Genomic DNA, 21,128 nt, shown 5'->3' on the forward strand with positions numbered 1-21,128 from the left:
AGTGACAAAATGGCAGAAAATCCTTCCAGTAATACAGGTGGTACAGATCAAAATGCAGAAGTCCCATCCCAGAACAAGGGACAATTTTCAAATCAACACACCAACGAATTACAAGCTGACAATAGTGAAAAAATGTCAGAAAACCCTTCTAGTGATACAGTTGGTACAGATCAAAATGCAGAAGCGCGGGAAAGTGATTTAATGGCTACCAGGATTAGCCTGGCCCCACTAAACCAACCTATCTTGAGTCAAATGCATGAAGAGGATACTGAACAATTGAAACAAGCACTCGAGTTTGGTCATTCGGATCTAGCCACAACACATCAAGTCGAAAATATAGATGAAAGTTTTCAGGAAACAGCTGAAAATAAGTTAACTGATGAAGAAGATGGCATTAAAATAAACGATAATTTTAATCCTACAGAACCACTTAACAGATTCATAGCCAGCGAGGAAAAATATCTTCCTGAGCAAGGTGAAATTAATAATGTCATCGACAGCAATCCCATTTCTGAAGAAGTAGGAGGAGGTTCTGATTTATCTGAAACTGAAGAACAACATTATCGTGATGATGTCAACAAAGATCCTGATTTTTATTTGGGGGACAAACAAAAAGGTGATATAGAAAACAACGTCGATGATACTGACACAGCCATACTCCCTGAAAGAGGTATTGAGGTAGGTGAGAATGTCAACGAAATTAAGGAGTTTTATAAACCAGAAGACGAATATGACTACAAGGACAACTTAAACAGTGACCTGGATAACATGGCCATTGAACAGGACTTTGATGTCATAGTTGGTGATGAGGATTATAACACTAACCTATAAAATTATTTCCCAAGCAATTGCATAAGTATATGTATCACAGATGATGCAAAACATTCCTTTCTGGTTTGCCTAAAACACATGGCAAAATGGGCATAACCTTAATAGTTTTACAACTAGATAATGCCTGGTTGCACAAGCATACATTTATGCAATTACTTTACCATATATTATGTCGCTTTTAATATCTGGATTGAGATCTGAGGTGGAGTTTTTTGTGCACCGGGACATTTTATTTTGACTATTAGGGTACTGCTCTATGTATGTGTAATATTTATGTTTTGTACATATCTAATTCTTTCTTTCAGGTTCCTTCAAGTGCATTTCAAGTTGTATACAGATTGTATTATTTATTTTTATGTATTAGAATTCCCCAGTTTATAGTTGCTTCTGTTTTACTAAAAAGAAAACAGTTTTAATTCTTTAAATCTATGTTTATGTTTATATGCAATAGTTGTACATATAGTTAACTTAAAAGCACATATGTGTAAATAGCGAATGAATGAAGAAACTATAATACGTTTTTATTTTGTTGTGTTTTGTAAAAACCGATTGGCACACTTTTGCACTTTAAGACTGGCAGTAGATTTACTGTTTTGTCTGCATACACTGTGTATTCAGAATGAATGTATAATGTATAGCTTTTTTGCCTATTGTTTATTATGGTGCTAATAAAAGAGAAGTTTTTATCATTGCAACAAAACCAAGCTGTTGTTCAATCTTTTTAGTAGAGCTTGCTTTATTTAGGAATGTTTTACCCAGAATAAAAATTAATTATTCAGTATTTAACAATTTTCCTGAAGAAACTCTTCAATGGTTTTTATACATTCCTTTGGCTGATCCAGCGAAACCCAATGACTGCATTCCTCAATATAATGAACCTTTGCATGTGGAACACAATCCTATCAGAAAAATAAAAAAACTTAAAATCCTCCAAGTATGTCTATTACAGTGGTTCCCAACCTTTTAGTTCTGGCAATACCCCTCCTGAGTTTTTAAATATTTATGCTACCCAAACCCTCTAAATCGGTGGTTCCCAACCTTTTTGTGTTAGCGATCCCCCCATATTTGGTGTATTGCACATAATCAGATTGCAATCGCATGAATTTTGGCAAAATGTTTTGAAACAGTTAGTAAGTACTTACAGTTTAAGCCCCTTTCTGTACATTACAATTTTCATGCTGTTTGACTGATGCTGTATGCATGATCCAATAACTTAAAACAAGCATAATTGTTACATCATAAACATGACTGGTTTACTGCAGCCAATGCCATATATATTTTAAGTTGCCCAATTTTGCTTATCAAATATGACGTAACAAAGCTCATACAGCCATAGAGTACCACTTGTGAACCCTTTTCGGCTCAGATCAATGGTTGGGAACCACTAGTCTATTAGCATTCAAATTATGTTATTCTGTATTGGTAATACAATTCACAACATTATATAACTGTTTAGCAAAAATATATAAGTTTATACAAAAAAAAAGATATAAGTTTATACAAAAACAAATAAGTTTATACTTCTATTATCACCAAATTATGTCATGACACAGTTTATTTTTAATAAGTTTATACAAAAAAAAAAGATATAAGTTTATACAAAAACAAATAAGTTTATACTTCTATTATCACCAAATTATGTCATGACACAGTTTATTTTTAAGTGTGTGCTAGGTGGAATTATACATCCTGGAAAACAAGTTTAATGGTCACTTCAAATATCTATAACTCACTTGCATGTTAAGTGGTGTTGTCATAATAATAAAAAGCAAGAAATGTAGAACAGACTTGGATAACTAACTAATTTTAGCTCAAAAAAGAAAGAACGCAATTCTTCAGTCACATTAACTGATGACGATACAAAAAGTTATTGGAACAACTTTATAAAATTTACACAACCTTTTTGGCTTTGGGATTTATTATCAGGCTACATATGTTCTATTTAAAAGAATATATGAAAAAAATAAAAAAAATATGAGCAAAGTGCTGTCAATTTAAATTTTGAATTGCTTTTGTGTTTCAATCTATTTTGGGCTTTACAAAAAATGCTACTTTGTCCAACAGCATTTTTACTATTTTAGTTGGAACGACGAATGTCAAATACAACTCTCTGGTAGAAATAACTTGTAGGTAAATCTAGCAATCTGAAAAGTATTGGTTATGATTAGGGCGAAAATGTTTTGACCAAAAAAAAAAGGAAATTTTGACCTTAAAAATTAAAATTTTGACAAATTTTAACCTAAAAATAATTTATTTTGACCTGTTAGGTTTTTTTATACTATTACTCTAATAAAGATATAATACGGTTAAAATGACTTTGAACTTATATCAAAACCAATTTCTTTTTTTTTTTTGATAAAATGAAATATAAATTTCAAAATAACCGAACAACCAATTTCAAAAAGCTGACTTTAGTTTTTTTTTTAATTTTGTAAGCGATTTATGTGCAATTTTATTCGATTTTCACCTACAAAAATATTGACAAATTTTGACCTAACATGAAAATTTTGACTTTTTTTAAAAAGTCAAAAAATATTCGCCCTAGTTATGATAAAAATACCAATTAGTGCAGGAAAATTATCAATTCACATTCTAATGAGATTAAATTGCGATTTAAACTAAATTGATTGTAACTTAATTAAATGTGTATTTTCTTTCAAATTGTATTTCATTTTACAGTTTGTAAGAATTTGGTAATTCTAATATAATTTGGAAAAGCTAAAATTAACCTAGGTATCCAAGTCTGATACAGATTACACTAAATGGTAATATAGTCAAGCTTCTGAATCCCATCCAAACCTTGTTATACTCTGCCAATCCGCTTTCCAATGCACCATCTTGTCTTCCCCAAATTATAAGACATGGTTGTTTTATGGCTTTTGTTGATCGTTTCAAGTTCATACCAGTGTAAATAGCATTAGCTAAAAAAATATTTTTTGAGTAATTTGATTTTTGACATTTGTTAATATGGGACATATATATGGTCATGCATATCAATTCACAAAACAAATTTATTTAATATGGAAGTTTTTTTCAAGACAAAAAGACTTTGTTTGATTTGATTGTAACAAATCACATCCACATTAGAAAATCTTATTTAAAAGGGTTTAATAATAAATAATTAGCTGCAACATGTTAATAAAGCACCTTAACATATATAATTATGGTCTCCTACTTGCTCTGTAATAGTTTATTGCATATGTGAAATTCTTTCCAGCATTATGCTTGTAAATTCCAGCCTCTTCTAGAGTGAGACGATTTGATGCGTTTTTAATTCCATACTGATCAGAATAAAAGCACAAATCAACAAACTGATAGTCATTCATGGAGCAATACAACTCTGGAAGATAAGGCAATTGAAAAAAGAACATGTACCAACTTTTGCGGAGCTGAGATTTATGTTCCTTCATATATTTCCTGAAAGTAAAAGTCAATATATTTAAACTGTGCAATATATTTAAACTGACCTTTCGCACTATTAATTTTAGATTAAAGCTTTACAATATATTTTAATAAAAGGCAAGCTACTAACAACCGACATTGTAAAAAATGTGGGAATAGAGTAAAATTAAAAAACTACAAAATCATAAGGAGGAACGAAATGTGGTGAAAAATAATACTTTTCAAACAGGATAAATGACATTAACATGAAAATTGCACAAAAACTACTTATTTTCTGTAATGTTTGCTGGATAAATTCAATTATACCTAAAATTGACAAGCAACACAAGTATATAATAAATTCTTACATAAAAGCTAAAGGGTGGGGCGCATTCATAATTATGAGTTTGTCAACAACATCTGGGTAGAAATATGGAAGTGCCCATGCCACTGCACCACCCCAATCATGAGCTACCACAATTGCCTTTTTGTATCCAAGGGATTCTATCAATTCTTTCACATCACAAACCAAGTAGTCAATATGGTAGTCATTAATATCTGCGTTGAAAGGCACAATGCAGAGATTTATATTTTTGCAAAATAAATTAACATCCACTCATCCAATCTTAAGGCAAATGCTCGACTTTTTGTGAAATGAAATGTGCCAGTATGTTAAAAATAAAATGTTTTATTAAAGGTAACATACATTTTGGTTTGTCAGATTCTCCATAACCTCTCATATCAAAAGCAACAACATGATATGTTTTACTGAAGTATTCGAGTATGGAATGGTAGCTGTACCTGTAGGAAAAATCATAATTAACATAAAACATTTTTGCATAACATGGTTATTTATTTTGTTTCAAAATGTCTACTATTATCATGAAAATAAGGTTTATCAACAATTCATTGTTTGTTTTATATCTTTAGGTTGATAATTGATATGATAAAATATCAGCAAAACTTCAGATTTCATGCAAACAAATGCTCCACTAAAGATTCATACCAACATTCAGGAAATCCATGAATACACAACATAAGTTGTTTATTTTGTTCACCAGCATGAACACAATGTAACTTCATTCCAGAATTTGTCCGGACAAAATCATGTCGAAACTTTGGATTTTGAACAACTTAAACATAATGGTTTGTTTATTTCTATAAATATAGATTTATTTATTTAATTGTAATTATCAATTTAGATATAAATTTAATTTATACTTTTAAGAAAATGGTCTTTCTATAAATAATTTTATTTGAATTTTATAAGGTAAAAAACAATATATTTTGTACCTTTTGGAAGAGGATTGTGCGACTTGGTTTTTACCCATTTAAATGTCATTGTCAGCATTTCAAAGAGTACAGAAACTGACCAAAAAATTCCAATTCCAAAAAAAATCAATCCCGTAATCCACCTTGAAATTAAAGACGGCATGTTGCGAAATTCTCTGAATAAAATACATATGGTGATTTTGCTATCATACAAAAATTATTTAAATTAAACCTTCTGCCTAATTTAAACCATTCATTTTTACTAAAATCACTGACTTGACAATTTGGCAAATATTGTAACCAATAGAAACAAATCTTAGTACTGAAAATTACTTTTCTTATACCATTTTTAAAGCTATACTTACATTTGTCATATAGCACAGGGTTATAAATGCGTATATATTTGAAATATTGTAACTTCATTTCTGTTTGACCAAGAAAAGTAAACATAATCAGCATAATATCCTACCAACCTTTAGTTTGTTTGCAAACAGCAAACACGAAGAATCTTGATTCAAAATGTCAGACATAGCAACATATGTAAAACCCATTGAATGAATAATGGACAATGTCAATGCTTTTTAGGAGATATTTTTATCACACAAAAAGACAAAATTATACAAAAACATAGCTTACCTAGTTTTACAAATTATGCCGGTGGTGCATTCTGTTAATTTTTTCAACATGTTTTTGTATGACAATTTATTACTATGTTTCAAAAAAATATTTTGATTGTTGAACATTTTTAGTTAAATATGATTAAAATGCAAATAATAGCAAAACACTTAGCTCACACATGTACATTGTAATAAAAAAAAAATTTTCAGATGTTTAACATTCTAAAAACTGCCATTTGGCGTAATGCATGACTTGTAAAAACAAACTAAAAACATGAAACAACCTTCAAGTTTTTGTCAAAATTTTGTCCATATACAGAAATATACCAGTTAAGTTCTTAACTTGAGCAAGAGCAGTTTGTGGAAACTTGTCGTAGGTGTAAATTTACGCTATAAATACAGTGTCATGCTTATAGGTTAATCTAATAAAGAGGCTGATATTCCCCATCTGGCAAATATATTTCTTTTGCAACTTATAAAATCCCAGACTTCAAATTGGACGATAAGATCTTAAGAATATATTGCCCAATATTATGTAATACAAGGCATAAATCAACAAAACTGAAGGTGATGATCGTTATAGCTAGTGCAAAAAATTAAATGTAATGGACAAAAGTTTCTTTAGACCCTGGAAATACTAGCCGTTTTTATAAATTTCAACACAAAATACAGTATAAGATATATCAGCTCACAATCCATGATATGTTTAAATTGATATTGATTACTGCATATTGCTTATTCAACTCTCATTTTGATGACATCAATAAATTTTATGAGCTTATTTGATGAATTATCTATTTCTAATAAAGTGGAACCTAGACCTGGTAATATCTTTGACACCTAATTAGGATGTGACCTCAATAGATGCAAATTTAACTGGTACGTTACTGTAAATAACAGAAACAGTACTACCATTTAATTATTATTACAATTGTGATAAACACAAACAAAATAGAAATCTTTAAATTAAATATTTTATTGTGGCGAGCATATCATTAAAAACAACACCCCTACTTTGCATTTTAATTAGATAAAAAGCAAATGCATAAGGAATTGCAGAGTGGATAAATCATAAAAACTATATGAAATACAGAATCCTAGGAAGTTTAAAAATAGCACATATCATCAACCCTTGTTAAACTGACCACGGTCATTTTGTTGTTTAAACATAAAACATTTGTTAAAGTTAAACACTAAATCATAATTGACAAATTGAAATACATTTTGGTTTATTAAAATTATTATTTCTTTTATTTCAATCTTTAGAACAATGTTTGTGCAAATCAAATAGATGATTAATATGTTTGTAAAAAATATTTTATCTGATTAGTTAGCAAAAATAAATTATCATTGTTAATATAACAATACATCATTGTCCTAAAAACTCTTCCATGGCACTGTGGACCTTCTCTGGTTCATCTAGTGCCACCCAATGGCTTGCTTTATCAATAAAGTGGACTTGAAGGTTATGTACATATTTCTGTAATTAAAGCAGGATTATTTTTATCAATTCTTTCTATTCAATATCGATTAAAATATCCATTTTTTTTACCAATTTTAAAATGAATATTTAATCTATAAAACTAAACTCACTTGAATAAAGGGGATCATTCTAAAATCCAATGCAGCGTCTTGCTTCCCCCAAATGAGAAGAACTTGTTGACTGATAGTTTTACATTTCGGTTTTATATTTAAACCAGTGTATATAGGATTTACTGAAAAATAGGATTCAAAATTTTAAAGAATTTTCACTAAGCACATTTAAGTGAGTTAATGGTTGCAATGGAATATGGTGAAAATGTTATTATGTTTGGTGATCAAACATGTACTATTATTAACTGTTAGCATAGGCGCTGACTGTGGGTGTTCAGAGGGTTTATTGACACCCTGGATTTCTTGCAAGGCGTCAAAACGCCTTTAAATTTGACCAAGTAATATCGGTATAATCCAAAAATCTGTGATCGCTTCATTTTTCTACATGTATGTCGTGACGGATAACAAGTTATGAAACACTGCTCAAAAGTAGATTGGTACTAATCTTCGTCATTTTATACACAGCCAACCACGCATTACCTTTTAGCACAACTTATTCCGACGAAATTATGAGACAAACGCATTGTTTTAAAACTAATATACGAATATGCAAAATAAGTTTGCGAGACCTGCTGTATACGTTTGCTGGTAATAATTATGCACCGGTTAAAAATATGCCAGGTGATTTTAAAAGTTTGGCGCCTATGACTGTTAGTATTGTATCTGTTTTATTTTTACATTATATATTTCATATTTAAGCGCATAGCTGTATATCGCAATTACTAACAAAATCAAGATTAGCTACTCACATGCTCTGTAATATGCTATTGCTGTGCTCAAACTACTTTTAGCATTTAGCTTGTAGATGTCAACCTCTTCAGCACTCAGTTTGTTATGAGCCGATTTAATTCCCATTGACTTTCCATTAAATGCAGATTCAATTGCCCTGTAGTCATACGCTGACACAAAGAACTCGCCCAGAAATGGAAGTTGGTACAAAAATATGTACCAACTTTTTAGAAACTGTGTTGGACATTGAGAAACAAAGGTGCTGCAATAGGTAAGATGTATTCACTATACCAAATAGAACTTAATAAAATAAAAATTGATAAAGAGTTAACAATTTTTTTTTGATTTCCAACAATTTTATTACAATACAAAAATATACATTATTGAAATAAAAAACATTGTAGCAGACTACAAAAAATGCTTTTATTGCATGTCACAAATGTTTTTTATTAGTTTTGATAAATATTTGGGTATATGACTTTATTATACAGTGCATATAACTGCACATGCTGGTTTGTGTAATAATTATTTAATTCTTACTAAAAAGCTCTTTCATGAGGTGCATTCAGTATGATCAGTTTTTCAACAACTTCAGGATAGAACTCAGGAACAGTCCAGGCAACCACGCCACCCCAATCATGACCAACAACAATTGCTTTCTCATAGCCCAAAGCATTTATCAATTCTTTTACATCTCTGACCAGGTAATTTAGATGATATTCATTAACGGCTACAAACAACAATAACAAAGAAAATGTATGAACATAACAAATAATTAATATTCTTTCCATTAAACAGTTTACTAAATTTAGTAACTAGTTAAAAAAGTTTATGACAGTAATGTACATTTGCAAAAAAGAAAACACTTTACAAAATGCACACCTTTTGGTTTGTCTGATTTTCCATATCCCCTCATATCAAAAGCAACAACATGATATTTATTTTCAAAATAGTCAAGGATATGGCGATAGCTGTACCTATAATACAACATGGTTATCAACATATAGTCCCAAGCTAACAAACAACTCCAAACTGGAAAAACACAAGAAAACTATTTGTTAAAACTTGCCAACACTCCGGAAATCCATGCAAACAAAGCATCAAGGGTTTACTCTTTAGGCCAGAATGAACACAGTGAAGCTGCACTCCTGATTTAGTTTGAACATAATCATGCTCATATTTATCCGACATTCCAACTTCATACAAAACACATCCAGTTATTTTTTTCTTAGGTACCATATTTTTTCTTTATATACCCTTATTCAAATAGGGGTATCATTTACATTAATAATAAATTTTAAAGCAAAAAAGGTCAAGTAGATTAACATCATATTAATTAAGACGTTTGGAAACGAACTTGTATTATCTTCAGTTAATGTGACTAAGAAATAAATCAAAACATCACTGTATCAATCTACTTGACCTTTTTGCCTTTGCAATTCATTATCAAGCTACATTATAGATATGTGCATACCCAGGTATGATTTAATATTTTTGCAACATTAAGTCTTAACTTAGCAATATAAGCTATATGGTTTTCTTTGTGTATGTGTTTCATACAGGTTTATTAATGACATAAAGCTACTGTAATCGAGATATTTTGCAAAAATTCTTTCCACTTGTGTAAAATATCTGCAACTAGGGCATACTGTAGGCTGATCAATTTCTAAAAAAACAATTAGTGCTTATTTATTACGGAGAAAATTGTTTTTACAATACTCATTTTAACAGTGGTTTACTGTAAAAACTCCAAAGTCATAGAAACCAGTGAGTACTGATCACCATGCACCACAAAACCAACTATAGAGCAGCTTGCCTGTTTTATAGCTCCTTGGCTTGTTCTTAAAAATGTCAGTAATGCCTTTTCTGCCTTTGCGAATTGCTGCATAAGAAAAGCCTAGGATGGCAACAATTGACCAGAATATTCCCACAACAAAAAATATTCCACCAAACAGCCATCTTACAGCAGCACTGGCCATACTAAGCGTTTAACCTACTGTTGAGAAAACGTCAAATATCATATGCAATGAAAATTAACCATTAAAATTCATGGTAGCAGTTAAATTACAAAAATACATAATTGCACTCACATAATTCTGTTTGCATTATAGCTAACACAATGTTGTTTTTATTATTATTTTGCTGATTTTCAGTGAGAAAATTGTATTGAAAAGCAAGCATGTGATAAAATTATTACATCAAATTAAAAAAAAATTACAAATATATCAAAAACATACATTCCAATGGTTTTATAGTTAAAAAGTTACGGTAGGACAGTTATAAAAATGTCCTATAACCTGCAAAAATAAATTAGCACAATACACTAACTGCAACAACAACAAAAAAACAATTAAACACAAAAATTAGTATAAAGAAATACATAAGACGAGGAATAGCAAATTCCTTTACAACTTGATTGTGCTTGGCACAAAATCTGACTTTTAAATACAGAAAACAAGCAAAGGTTAAACAAAAGTCAATAAATACATATCTTTAACAGTGCCCAATAGTTGCCATGATAGTTAGGTATGACTCTATACTATGCCTAAATTTGCACAAACGCTACATTACAACTGATAAACAAAAAATAAAGTTATAACCTATTGAGAGTGTGTTGGTTAGGTTCAGTTAAAACAAATTTACCAAATATTATAATGATTTAGGCATATGATAATAAAGATATTGTTACATAAGATAAGTTATGCAAAATGGTTTTTAATACAGTCAAGAATTTCTTTATAACTTTTGCTAAAAATACATTGATGCAGCAAACATTAAATAAGGTACAATGATAAAAAATGCAAGTAAAATTATTCACTAATAGTTAAACTTTCATTTTTATATAAAGCTACAAAAACATGGAGATTAAACTACTCATATACTTTTCATAAAAGAGATAACTGCAAAAAAGCCATCAATAACAGCGAAAATATGTTTATATGCCAAATTACAATGGAAACAAAGAGCTACATTTAGAGTCAACTAAGATGACATGTATTACAACATTATTCTTGAATGAATGGTTTGAGCTGGCATAGAATAAAATAGCGAAGATAAATATTAAGGAAACAAAACGTATAGTTAATGTTACAACCTATAGTGAAGGACAAGTCGTTTCCAAAAACAAGTACCAATATATATAGGCATTAACATTTCACATTTTTGAAAGAAGAAAGCTCTCCATTGGTACTTTGATATAAATGGGTTTTATCATTATGGTAAAATGAAACACAGATCCAAAAAAAGTTGTTTCATCTATGCAGAAAGTAGGCACCAATAAGAAAAGCTCCAATAGCAACCAATGAACCGCCAACTATAAAACTGTCTTGTGAAAACTGCAAGAAAACAAGATTTTAACTTGACTAATCATAATCATAGTTAAGCAAAATAGGTTTTTAAATATAATATAAGTCATTGGCTACTAAATTCTAACATGTTGATGGTTTTGGAATATATGGAATAAAAATATTCTTTTTTTTTGAAAAATATTTCAGTTCACCTTAAAAGTTAAAAGGGGTCACTTTTTAATGAAACCTAATTTGTCATCATGGAAATTGGAAGTCACTAATTTCCCATCGTTTATTAAAGTGAATTAAGTCGAAAAAGGCCTGGGACTTGCAGAAGACATAAATTGTTATGTTGTTTGTTTAATTGTAAAAAAATAGTTTAAATTTGTTTGAAGTGGTCACACAATTCCTTCAGCAGAAACCAAAGCAGCTTACATGTGAGTCCAACCTAATTTGGGGATCTACAGTGGCTATGTTAAAATTTAAAATGGTTTTAGAGTGGTACTACAACTAGATCATATACACAGTTTAATGACTATTTAACCAATGGCCGTTATTAAATAGTGTGTTTTTTTTGAGAATTGGAAATATGCCACTAATCTTACCCAGGAGGAACTGTTTTCCTTGTTTTCTTTTTCTTCTTTGTTGGGCATCTGTTTTTCTTTTTTTCCCCAAAACATTCGTTGGTACATTTTCTGTTGGGTGTCTTTCTGTGTTTGAAGCTTCTTCGTCACCCTAGTAATCTCCAACTGAAAAGTATAACACCAATAAGAACAGCAGTGTTAAAGGTGCCGGACTGGCGATGTCAAGAGTTTATTTTAGACAGTCATACACAGATATCAAACATTTATTGGTTAAGTAATAAGTGAATTTAAAAAAATTACATAGGCTACTTAAGTAATGCAACTAATTGATTGAGAATGACAATCAAGCCTGAAAACAATGAGTCAGTAAAACAATTAAAACGCACAACAATGGGATTATTTCGTTTCAAATACCTTTTTATAAACAGACTGTCAATCATAACAATTATCTGTATTTATAAATTAACAATCCAGCTGTATTGAAGCATTAAAACTTTAACTTCAATTCACATATATTCACTCAATTATTGACTTTTACAACAATCTTTCTAGTATATGATGTTATGTGGTTTGCGCACAATGTTGTTGCACAACCAATTTTAAATTCAGTAGCATAAGTTGCTCAAACAACTACGAAATAGGGTTAAAATCATAGTTTGGAAAATAAGAATTTGTCGAAAACCAAAGATCATAAACTTAAAAAAATATTGTCTTTGTACTTTTTAGTTTTATAAGTTTTGCATATTTCACCGTAGTAATGAGTCAATGGTATTAATTGACACTATCTATTTTTTCCAAAAATGGTATCGGAATACAAGGGCATCTTTGCATTAAAATTTCTTCATGTATAGAAAGTTGGCGAAATATTGATAACATCAATGGGCATAAAATAAATTGCATGATCTAACACAGCGTGGTCCAACTGCAGGCCGCGAGTTCAGCTTTTCTGGCCGGCGAACTGATACCATAACTAAACAAAGGTATACATTCCATAAAGTTAGTGTGCCATAGACCAGGGGTCGGCAACCTTTTGTATACAGTGTGCCAGTTTATGAATAATTTTAAAATATCAACAACTCGCATGCCAAACATTTTTCTATGTTTGGTTTTGCACTGGCAACCACGGCTACGGAGTCGGTTAAAAACAACCCAAGTCGGACTACGGCCAAATGTGCAATTTCATCGAGTCTTGAGTCCGGCTCAGACTCTACAGACTGTATTTCACACAATTACGTAATTAAAATAAGATGGGTATTCAGCAATCCACTCATAGGGATCGTAGATAATATGACATCATATGCCTTATCTGTTTCGAAATTTGGTACTGCGCATGCGCACACGCCAGACTCTTTTTGCCTAGTCTTACTCGAGTCCCGAGTTGACTCCGCAGCCCTCCTGTGACTCTGACATCTAATTTACGAATCTTGGAAGAGATGTCATTAAACCTAATTTTATAAGTTAAATTCTGTAAAGATATTAAAAAAACGAACTGTCACTAACACAACACTGTGCCCCCTATTTTGGAATATACTTTACGCTTTTCAGCCGATACCTAGAAGTGTTAACTATCAGTTTCACTTTTAGCTTGGTTTCTCAGTCGCACAAAAACACACACGCTTAATTACTTTAAATGTAGAATGCCCTGCTTTAATGCAGAAAACATCCCGCCAATTTTAGGGCATTGTGACGTATTACGAACGGTTAGTCGTAAACAAAGTTTAAGGCCCACAAAAATAATGTTAAATACAACAGTTAAAACACTAATTTGTGACACGAACACGGCCGAATCATTTGGCGTGCCCTGCAAAATCATCCCACATGCCAGGGGTTGCCGACCCCTGCCATAGACTATGTATAATTTGCCAGCAATATGCCTAAGAATCGCAATTTAAAAATATTCACCCGCAAGATAAAAAAAACCTTGTTTTTGGCCCGATGAAAAGAAATTGGACCACCCAGATCTAACATAATAGAGTTATCTGCAATATAACCAAAATTAAAATAGCTTTCTAAAATGTTTATGGTCTCAACCTATATAAGCTTCCATTACACTGGTTGAGAAACACTGATTTAAAGCACTAACATTTTATGTCCGAAATCCATTTTTACAGTACAAGTAATACTTGCCTAAAAAAATGCAATGAGTATAGAAGGCATGCATAACAACAAGAATAAAAAATTAATGGCTCTACATTTAATATATCGTTTTTTTATAGTAAACATAGATTAAATCTACAGTGTTCGCAAAGCTAAAAGCAAAATTACTTACAAAGCATAGTAATGAATCTAGCATAAATTGACAAATTTTGGCACACAACTGAATAGCGTAACATTGCTACTTAAAATACTTGTTTAAATAAAACAGAATTGCAATTAAAATTAACTTGCAGTTAAGCGTACCTGAATACCTTTATCTTCTGGGCTAAACTTGCTGGCTTTTTTCAATGCTTCAAGTGCTTTGTTTAATTCCCCGAGTTTTATGAGAATCTACAAAATAAAAGAACAATAAGGTTTTTAAATAGTAGTTTTTAATGTTACATACAGAAACCTAATCAAAAACATACAAACCTTTCCTTTTCGAAACAAAGTTTTAACATTGTTTTCATCCAGTTTTTCAGCCTTCTGACAAGCCTGCAGTGCATCTCCCCATTCCTCAGTCATCATATGGGCAGCTGCAAGATTGTTGTAGCATTTGCAGGACAGAGAGGAAATTTCAGCTTTCACATCATCAGGGTGACTTTGATTTGAGGCTGTAGTTTAACATTTGTTTTAAATCACTAATACATAGTTGATGTTTAATGTAAGTTACACTAAAAGTAGAAAAAAGAACAGTATATCCTTAAAAATAACAACTTGGCACAATTAATTTATTAAATCTTGAAAAGTGTCTTTTATTTTTTGGTTGTAAAATAGTGAACATTTTAAGTGTGACAAACCTTGTTGCAAAACCCGTGAACATCGATTGTAAGCATGAATAGCCTCATTAAAGTTCTTTTCAGAATACAACTTGTTGCCTTTAGTTCGTTTTAGGTCAACCCAAGCAAGTCTCTTGTTAATTGGGGTTGAAATGTTATAAGGTCCTTCTTCAATCTCTGCAAAAAAGTACCAAAAAACTCAGGAATTAAATAATAATAACCTCAATACACAAGATAATTTTTAACCATTTCAACTTTTTATTTAAGAAAAGAAATATTTCTATAGGAGTGGTTTTTGAATGTTAGATCAACACATTCACTAAATTCCGGCTGATTCACTCCATTTGTAACTTTAAATTAGTAGTTCCTGCTAAGCATTTTGAAAGATAATAGTTAAGACTGGCCAGTTACTTATACGTCTTTAATGCATTGCTTCCATTAAGGAAGCCACATAAAGATAAAATTGATTTCAAGTTTGCCAAAAAAAGCAACCAAGGCTAAAAAACAGTCAAACACCAATCACTGTCACGTTTCAGCTTTTAGTCTGTTAATCATTAGTAGGGGACATTAGTAGGTTAAAGTGATACTATAATATAATGTAACAGTGCATTGAAAGTTTCAAACTATAGTGATTAGAATATCCCATAGAAACCCTATAGATCAGTGTGGTCCAACTGCAGGCCTGTGGGCCAAAGTTGGCCCGCGAGTTCCGCTTTTTTGGCCTGCGAACTGATAGATAGCTTTGCTTCAATCAATATCACTTTAATTTCTGTTTCTTTGTTATTGTAATTGACAAAAACCTCGTAAATGAACCTTTGTGATTTCATAACTACCGTAGCTGAAGAAAGGTGTACATTTCCATAAGTTAGGATATATGCCATATATAGGCCAGCGGTCCTTACCAGAATTTTATATATGACAGCAGGCTTGCAACAGGGGCACTTAAACTTTTTTGCGCGATTCTATAATGTTTTTGCAATATTGCCGTTATATGGTGTTCTCACATCTTTTGAAACAAGATAATGCAATGTTTAAATCAATGTGTCGAGCACACCATTTTGTTGTGTGCCCAATGCGAAAAGCCTGAATTTACAGTTTAGCACCAATTCAACCAATTAAACTAAATTTTAAGAATCGTTATTTAAAAACATTGGCCCGCGATGAAAAGAAGTTGGTCCACGCTGCTATAGATCATAGATAGATTTGATGTTTTACTCATAAATACATGCCAGAGAAAGGTTGCTAAATATAAAACACTGTTATGCAAAGTAGCCATACTCGGCCATAAAAAGGTAAAAAACTGCAACTGCAATACAACGTATATAAAAACACAAAAAATACCTTCCACAGTAACAGTGAATTCCAAGTCAGAATTTGGCAAAATATTTGGAGGTAGGCCTTTTGCACCATAGCAATATTTTGCATCGGATGTAATAACACAAGTTTCCCCTTTTTCAGCAAGGGTCAATGACAAGTCTAATGCCTGTGACAAAGAATTGTCTTTCTCTATAGCCTTTTTTTTATTTTACTTTAGATAACAAAGTAAAGGAAGTCATGTATTAATTTTAATTGATAAGGTAGTTTTATTACTAATCCCATTGAAATGGGAAGCCTTTAAAATTTGAACATCTTTAGAAATTAAACACACTAGGATATGTCACTAGGATATCCATGAACAATAAAGTTTACCAAAAAAATAACTTCTTGTTTTGTGCTTTAAAATAATCTGTTTTAATAAGGAGAGCAATGATTTCCTATAAATACAGTTCTAGTTTAAATAGTATTGATATCAACAATTTAAGTAATTAAATTTTATATTAAAGACTTCCACTTACATCTACGACATCTCGTTCAGCCAGAACCAGCTTTAAAGTTTCTGGTCCTTGCACAGTGCTTCCACCCAGCAGCCTTGTTTCCATAGTAATGGTTACTTCCTGTCCACGCTGTGGTCTGCTGCTGTCACCTTGTCCTTTTTTAATAACTTTCTTTTTTAAAAGGCCATTTCCTGTAACATCAAAATTCAGTTAATACAAACGTCCGTACACATGTAAATACTCTTTCAAATTACATCTGGAAGTGTACAAGCTAGAGATCGACCGCTATCACTTTTTTGACGGATATCAATACCCGATTTTCGTTTGTCAACTGATACCCAATACCGATTTTTTTTTATATACCAAGGAAATATTCAAAACTTAAATAAATTGAAAACAAAATCGAAATAACGTTTTAGTTTTATATATGTATCTCGAATAATTATTAAAATATTATTTTGCATATAACTTGGCGTGATTCTAAAACACAAATTTTTTGATCAAAAAATGGGTAATGTCTTTTGTAGAAGAAAAATTATCACATATTTTCGTACTAAAGTATTGGCCAAAGTATCGGCCCACATTTACCGATACCGATATATTGGTAGAAGCAAAATATCGGTTGATGTTATCGGTAAACCGATATATCGGTCTATCTCTAGTACAAGCTATGATTTTGTTCATACAAAGAGTAATCTGTTTCATTTATTCCTACACACCTAAAACATCCAACCATTCATCTTCTGAAGAGGTTAAAATCTGTTCACCAGTTTCCTGTTGATCTGTCAGCTTATTTGGCTTCTCTTCTGAATCACCTTTGCTTAAATTGTTTGCCAGTTTTCTTTCGAGATCAGGTTGAGAGATAGGTGAATCTTCTGATTTTTTTTGGTTACTGCAACTTTCATTATAACTCACAATATCTTCAACTGAATGACAAACAGAAATTTCTAGAGGTGCAGAAACGTCTAAGGTGTTGCTTTCTTGTGAAACAGATTCAGCCTCTTGCAGTTGTGGAATCTCGCTGTCACTTTTCAACTCAGCATCACATACAATGTCTTTAGGCATAGAAGTGTTTTCATCTGAATCACAAGGTGAAACACGAACATCCTTGCCAATCTAAAACAAACATTATATATAATATGAATAGTTTTCCACATTTAATAAACTGTGAAAGAATCTCTGCATACAAAAGAAATGTATGTTTTTGGTTTTTGGTCACATTAGCATGACTATAAATAGGTTTTCTTATCATTTTTAAGCCATGTGGAATGTCATGAACAATTTTTAATAGGATGAATAAAAAACACTGAGTATCAAGAAGTGTTTTATAATTCAAGGTCTTTGACTAACTTAACAAAAAAATAAATGTGAATAAATGTAATATATTTTGACCCTTATTAGCAATAATAGAATCTAGGTAGTTTTTTATTTATTTAAACAACTTTATTTATTAGCTAAAATCAGTAAAATAATAGTCTACTACACAGAATTTTGTAATTGTACATGACCTATCTTGAATACCTGATCAATTGATTCATCTGCAAGACTTTTTAATATGGGAATATGGCCTTTGTCCGTTTCATTTCCATTCTCTATTACTCCATTTGCACTTTCTTCTGATTGCAAGCATCCAGAAACGGAGTTTATCACATTTGAAACAACATTTGTTGCAAGTTGTTCCAGTTCCTCATCACTTGCATCATTCAGGTGCTTTGGATAAACTTGAGCTACATCTGCTAAGTGGTCAGTTGACATATCTTCTGTCGGATCGCAACCATTTAAAGTTTTCCCGCTTGTCATATTTTAATTTTATAAATTTGAGACCATTGTTTTAGAAGCCTATGACTAGATGAGCTGAAATGGCAGAATACGTAGGACATTCACATTGTTTGTAAGTTATTACGTATAACATAAATTTATTGTGGTTGAGCACCATAATTGCAGTCCAAATCAATTAAAACATTTTAGAATGTATAGCATGAAAATACATCAAAATAACAAAATATTAAAGTAATTCACATGAATAAATTTCAACAAACTATAGAAAGGTGTATCGTTAGTAAATCCAAAACCATTGACAGCAGGTTTTTGTTTAACAAAAATAATACATCTGCAATACATCACATTGCTTTGCAAATACATTAGTAGTTTATTTTTCAAGCCCATCTGTGTCTTGCAGTGCTCCCCCTTGAACAGTTATGGAATTCAAATTGCATGAATTGTTAACAAAATCTTTCATGTAGCAGTCCTTCGCTGACGGGGCATGACTTTACTTTCTTTTGACTTTTTTCGTTTTTCCAATCTTGCTTCCTGTTTATCAATAGCCCCTTTGCCCAACTCTTCTAGCTTTTTCTGTCTAATGTCTAGCAACATTTTCTTCTTGTCAGAGTTTTTCAAGAAGAAAGGTTTCTTGATTCCAAGTTTAACCTTGAAATTTGAAAAAGAATAACTTTAAGAGGGAAATTTTGTTTAAACAAGGATGTAAATTTAGGATTGGGGATAAACATTATTAGAACAATAGGTTCATTAGGCTAGTTTATTCACCTTAAAGCAGGGGTGGGCAAATGTATTAAATGGAAGAGCCATTTGCACAAAATGCAAGTAACTGAGAGCCTCAAAATTATTTCAATACAAAAACGGTAAATAATTTAAGTTCAGCTATAATAACAGAATTGTACATTAACAAAACGGTAATAATTAACACAATAATAATAACAACGGTAATTACAAAATAACACACACAATGTTTATCAATATCTGCATTTTGTTTGATTTGCTAACCTCTGAAACCTTAGCAATGGAATTGCGTTGACTTGCTGTTAACTAACTCTAGATGGAATTTATGTCTAGTGTTACGTCATAAGAGAAATGCTGGCCTAAATAAGAAAAGAAAAAGAGAGAAACTCTAATAAACGGTACTACTGGTAGCCATTACATTTTTTTTTGGAATTTTACGATTCGACTAGAAGAGCCACAAAAAACATGGCGGCGAGCCGCAGTTTGCCCACCCCTGCCTTAAAAGCATAAATTTAATTTATATTTTAATAGTGTAGAATAACTTTATGTGGGAGACTTTGTTCAAATAAGGATGTAAATTTAGAGGATTAGAAATATCAATAAATCGATTGGTAAAGAACTAACATATAAGCAACATACCTTGTTTGCCTCTTCTTTTTTCCACTCTCTTGCCGCTTCTCGCTCTTCCTGCCTCTTGGCTTTGGAGAAGTCTTGCTGCTTCATTCGTGTCAGAAGATATCTCAACTTCTGCTGTTCATCAGAAGAGCTTGCCTTGGTTTTACGCAGTTGCTTCTGCAACTGCTTCTTTTCTCGCTTTCGAATATCTTCTAAAAAACTGTAGCGCTTTTCGAACAGCTCTTCGTTATATTCTGAGCCGCACAAATTATCAAAACGAGGATCGCGAACCGCCTTCTGCTGCTTTGGTATGGGGATAATCTGAAAGTGGTTACACTGTGATAATAAAAAAGAACGTTTTTCAACAAAAAGTATAGCAATGATTTTTGTGTGTGTGTGTGGGGGGGGGGGGGGGGGTAAAAATTGATGCTGCAAGATTGGTAGGCACCATCCAGCATTTAATAATGATGTATGCATTGCTTTTTAGGTAAAATAAAAAAGCATTTTAAAAAACAATAACAACATTATCATTACAGAAAACAACATAAAAACACCAACCTCTCGAAATAAGGGAACTTGTATTTTGGAGGACATTTCTTGTGGCCTGTTTTTATTCTCCCTTTTAAAGTTGTTTTTTCCTTTATCTATTTTCTTGGCAGATGACAAAACTTCCGAGTTGAATTTTTTCGTTCCAATTCTTTCTCTTACTTTTATCAGGTCCCCGAGGCTCATGTTTTTAGTCCTTGTTCCATCGATTTTGTCAGCGAGAAGAGACTTCTTGTGAATTGTGGACATTTGATTGACCACTTTGTCAGTAGAAATATCATCAGATTCAGACAGTTCATCATTTTCATACTCAGACACATTCACTTCAAGTTCACTTCTGTTATCTGTATAACTACTTTCCGACCCTGAGGCAGTATTTTCCATTTTTTCCATTAATGTTTTTAACACTTAAATTGCATCTTTTAAA

General features: G+C 31.5%; 3 protein-coding genes across 3 annotated transcripts; all 3 read right to left on the reverse strand.

Moving 5' to 3' along the window:
• Positions 1–1,613: 1,613 nt before the first annotated feature.
• Positions 1,614–5,554, reverse strand: LOC146139946 (epoxide hydrolase 1-like). Its single transcript, XM_083392568.1, has 7 exons — positions 5,506–5,554; positions 5,219–5,345; positions 4,919–5,013; positions 4,581–4,770; positions 4,007–4,248; positions 3,631–3,752; positions 1,614–1,730 (listed from the first exon to the last, which is right to left on the reverse strand). Exons 1-7 carry the CDS (start codon positions 5,552–5,554, stop codon positions 1,614–1,616), a joined length of 942 nt encoding a protein of 313 aa, XP_083248694.1.
• A 1,519-nt stretch (positions 5,555–7,073) lies between these two features.
• On the reverse strand, positions 7,074–10,519 carry LOC146139947 (epoxide hydrolase 3-like). Its single transcript, XM_083393025.1, has 7 exons — positions 10,240–10,519; positions 9,493–9,619; positions 9,306–9,400; positions 8,964–9,153; positions 8,444–8,685; positions 7,695–7,816; positions 7,074–7,581 (listed from the first exon to the last, which is right to left on the reverse strand). Exons 1-7 carry the CDS (start codon positions 10,400–10,402, stop codon positions 7,471–7,473), a joined length of 1,050 nt encoding a protein of 349 aa, XP_083249151.1. The 5' UTR covers positions 10,403–10,519; the 3' UTR covers positions 7,074–7,470.
• LOC146139948 (uncharacterized) lies at positions 10,520–21,094 on the reverse strand. The gene is made up of 13 exons (XM_083392569.1): positions 20,714–21,094; positions 20,180–20,476; positions 19,268–19,450; positions 19,164–19,210; positions 18,545–18,815; positions 17,743–18,139; positions 17,045–17,214; positions 16,551–16,692; positions 15,231–15,386; positions 14,863–15,044; positions 14,695–14,781; positions 12,316–12,459; positions 10,520–11,758 (listed from the first exon to the last, which is right to left on the reverse strand). Exons 1-13 carry the CDS (start codon positions 21,092–21,094, stop codon positions 11,675–11,677), a joined length of 2,541 nt encoding a protein of 846 aa, XP_083248695.1. The 3' UTR covers positions 10,520–11,674.
• Between the last annotated feature and the right edge of the window lie 34 nt (positions 21,095–21,128).

Source organism: Ascidiella aspersa, chromosome 6 (assembly GCF_963924565.1).
Source record: "Ascidiella aspersa chromosome 6, kaAscAspe10.2, whole genome shotgun sequence".
NCBI classification, from domain to species: Eukaryota; Metazoa; Chordata; class Ascidiacea; order Phlebobranchia; family Ascidiidae; genus Ascidiella; species Ascidiella aspersa.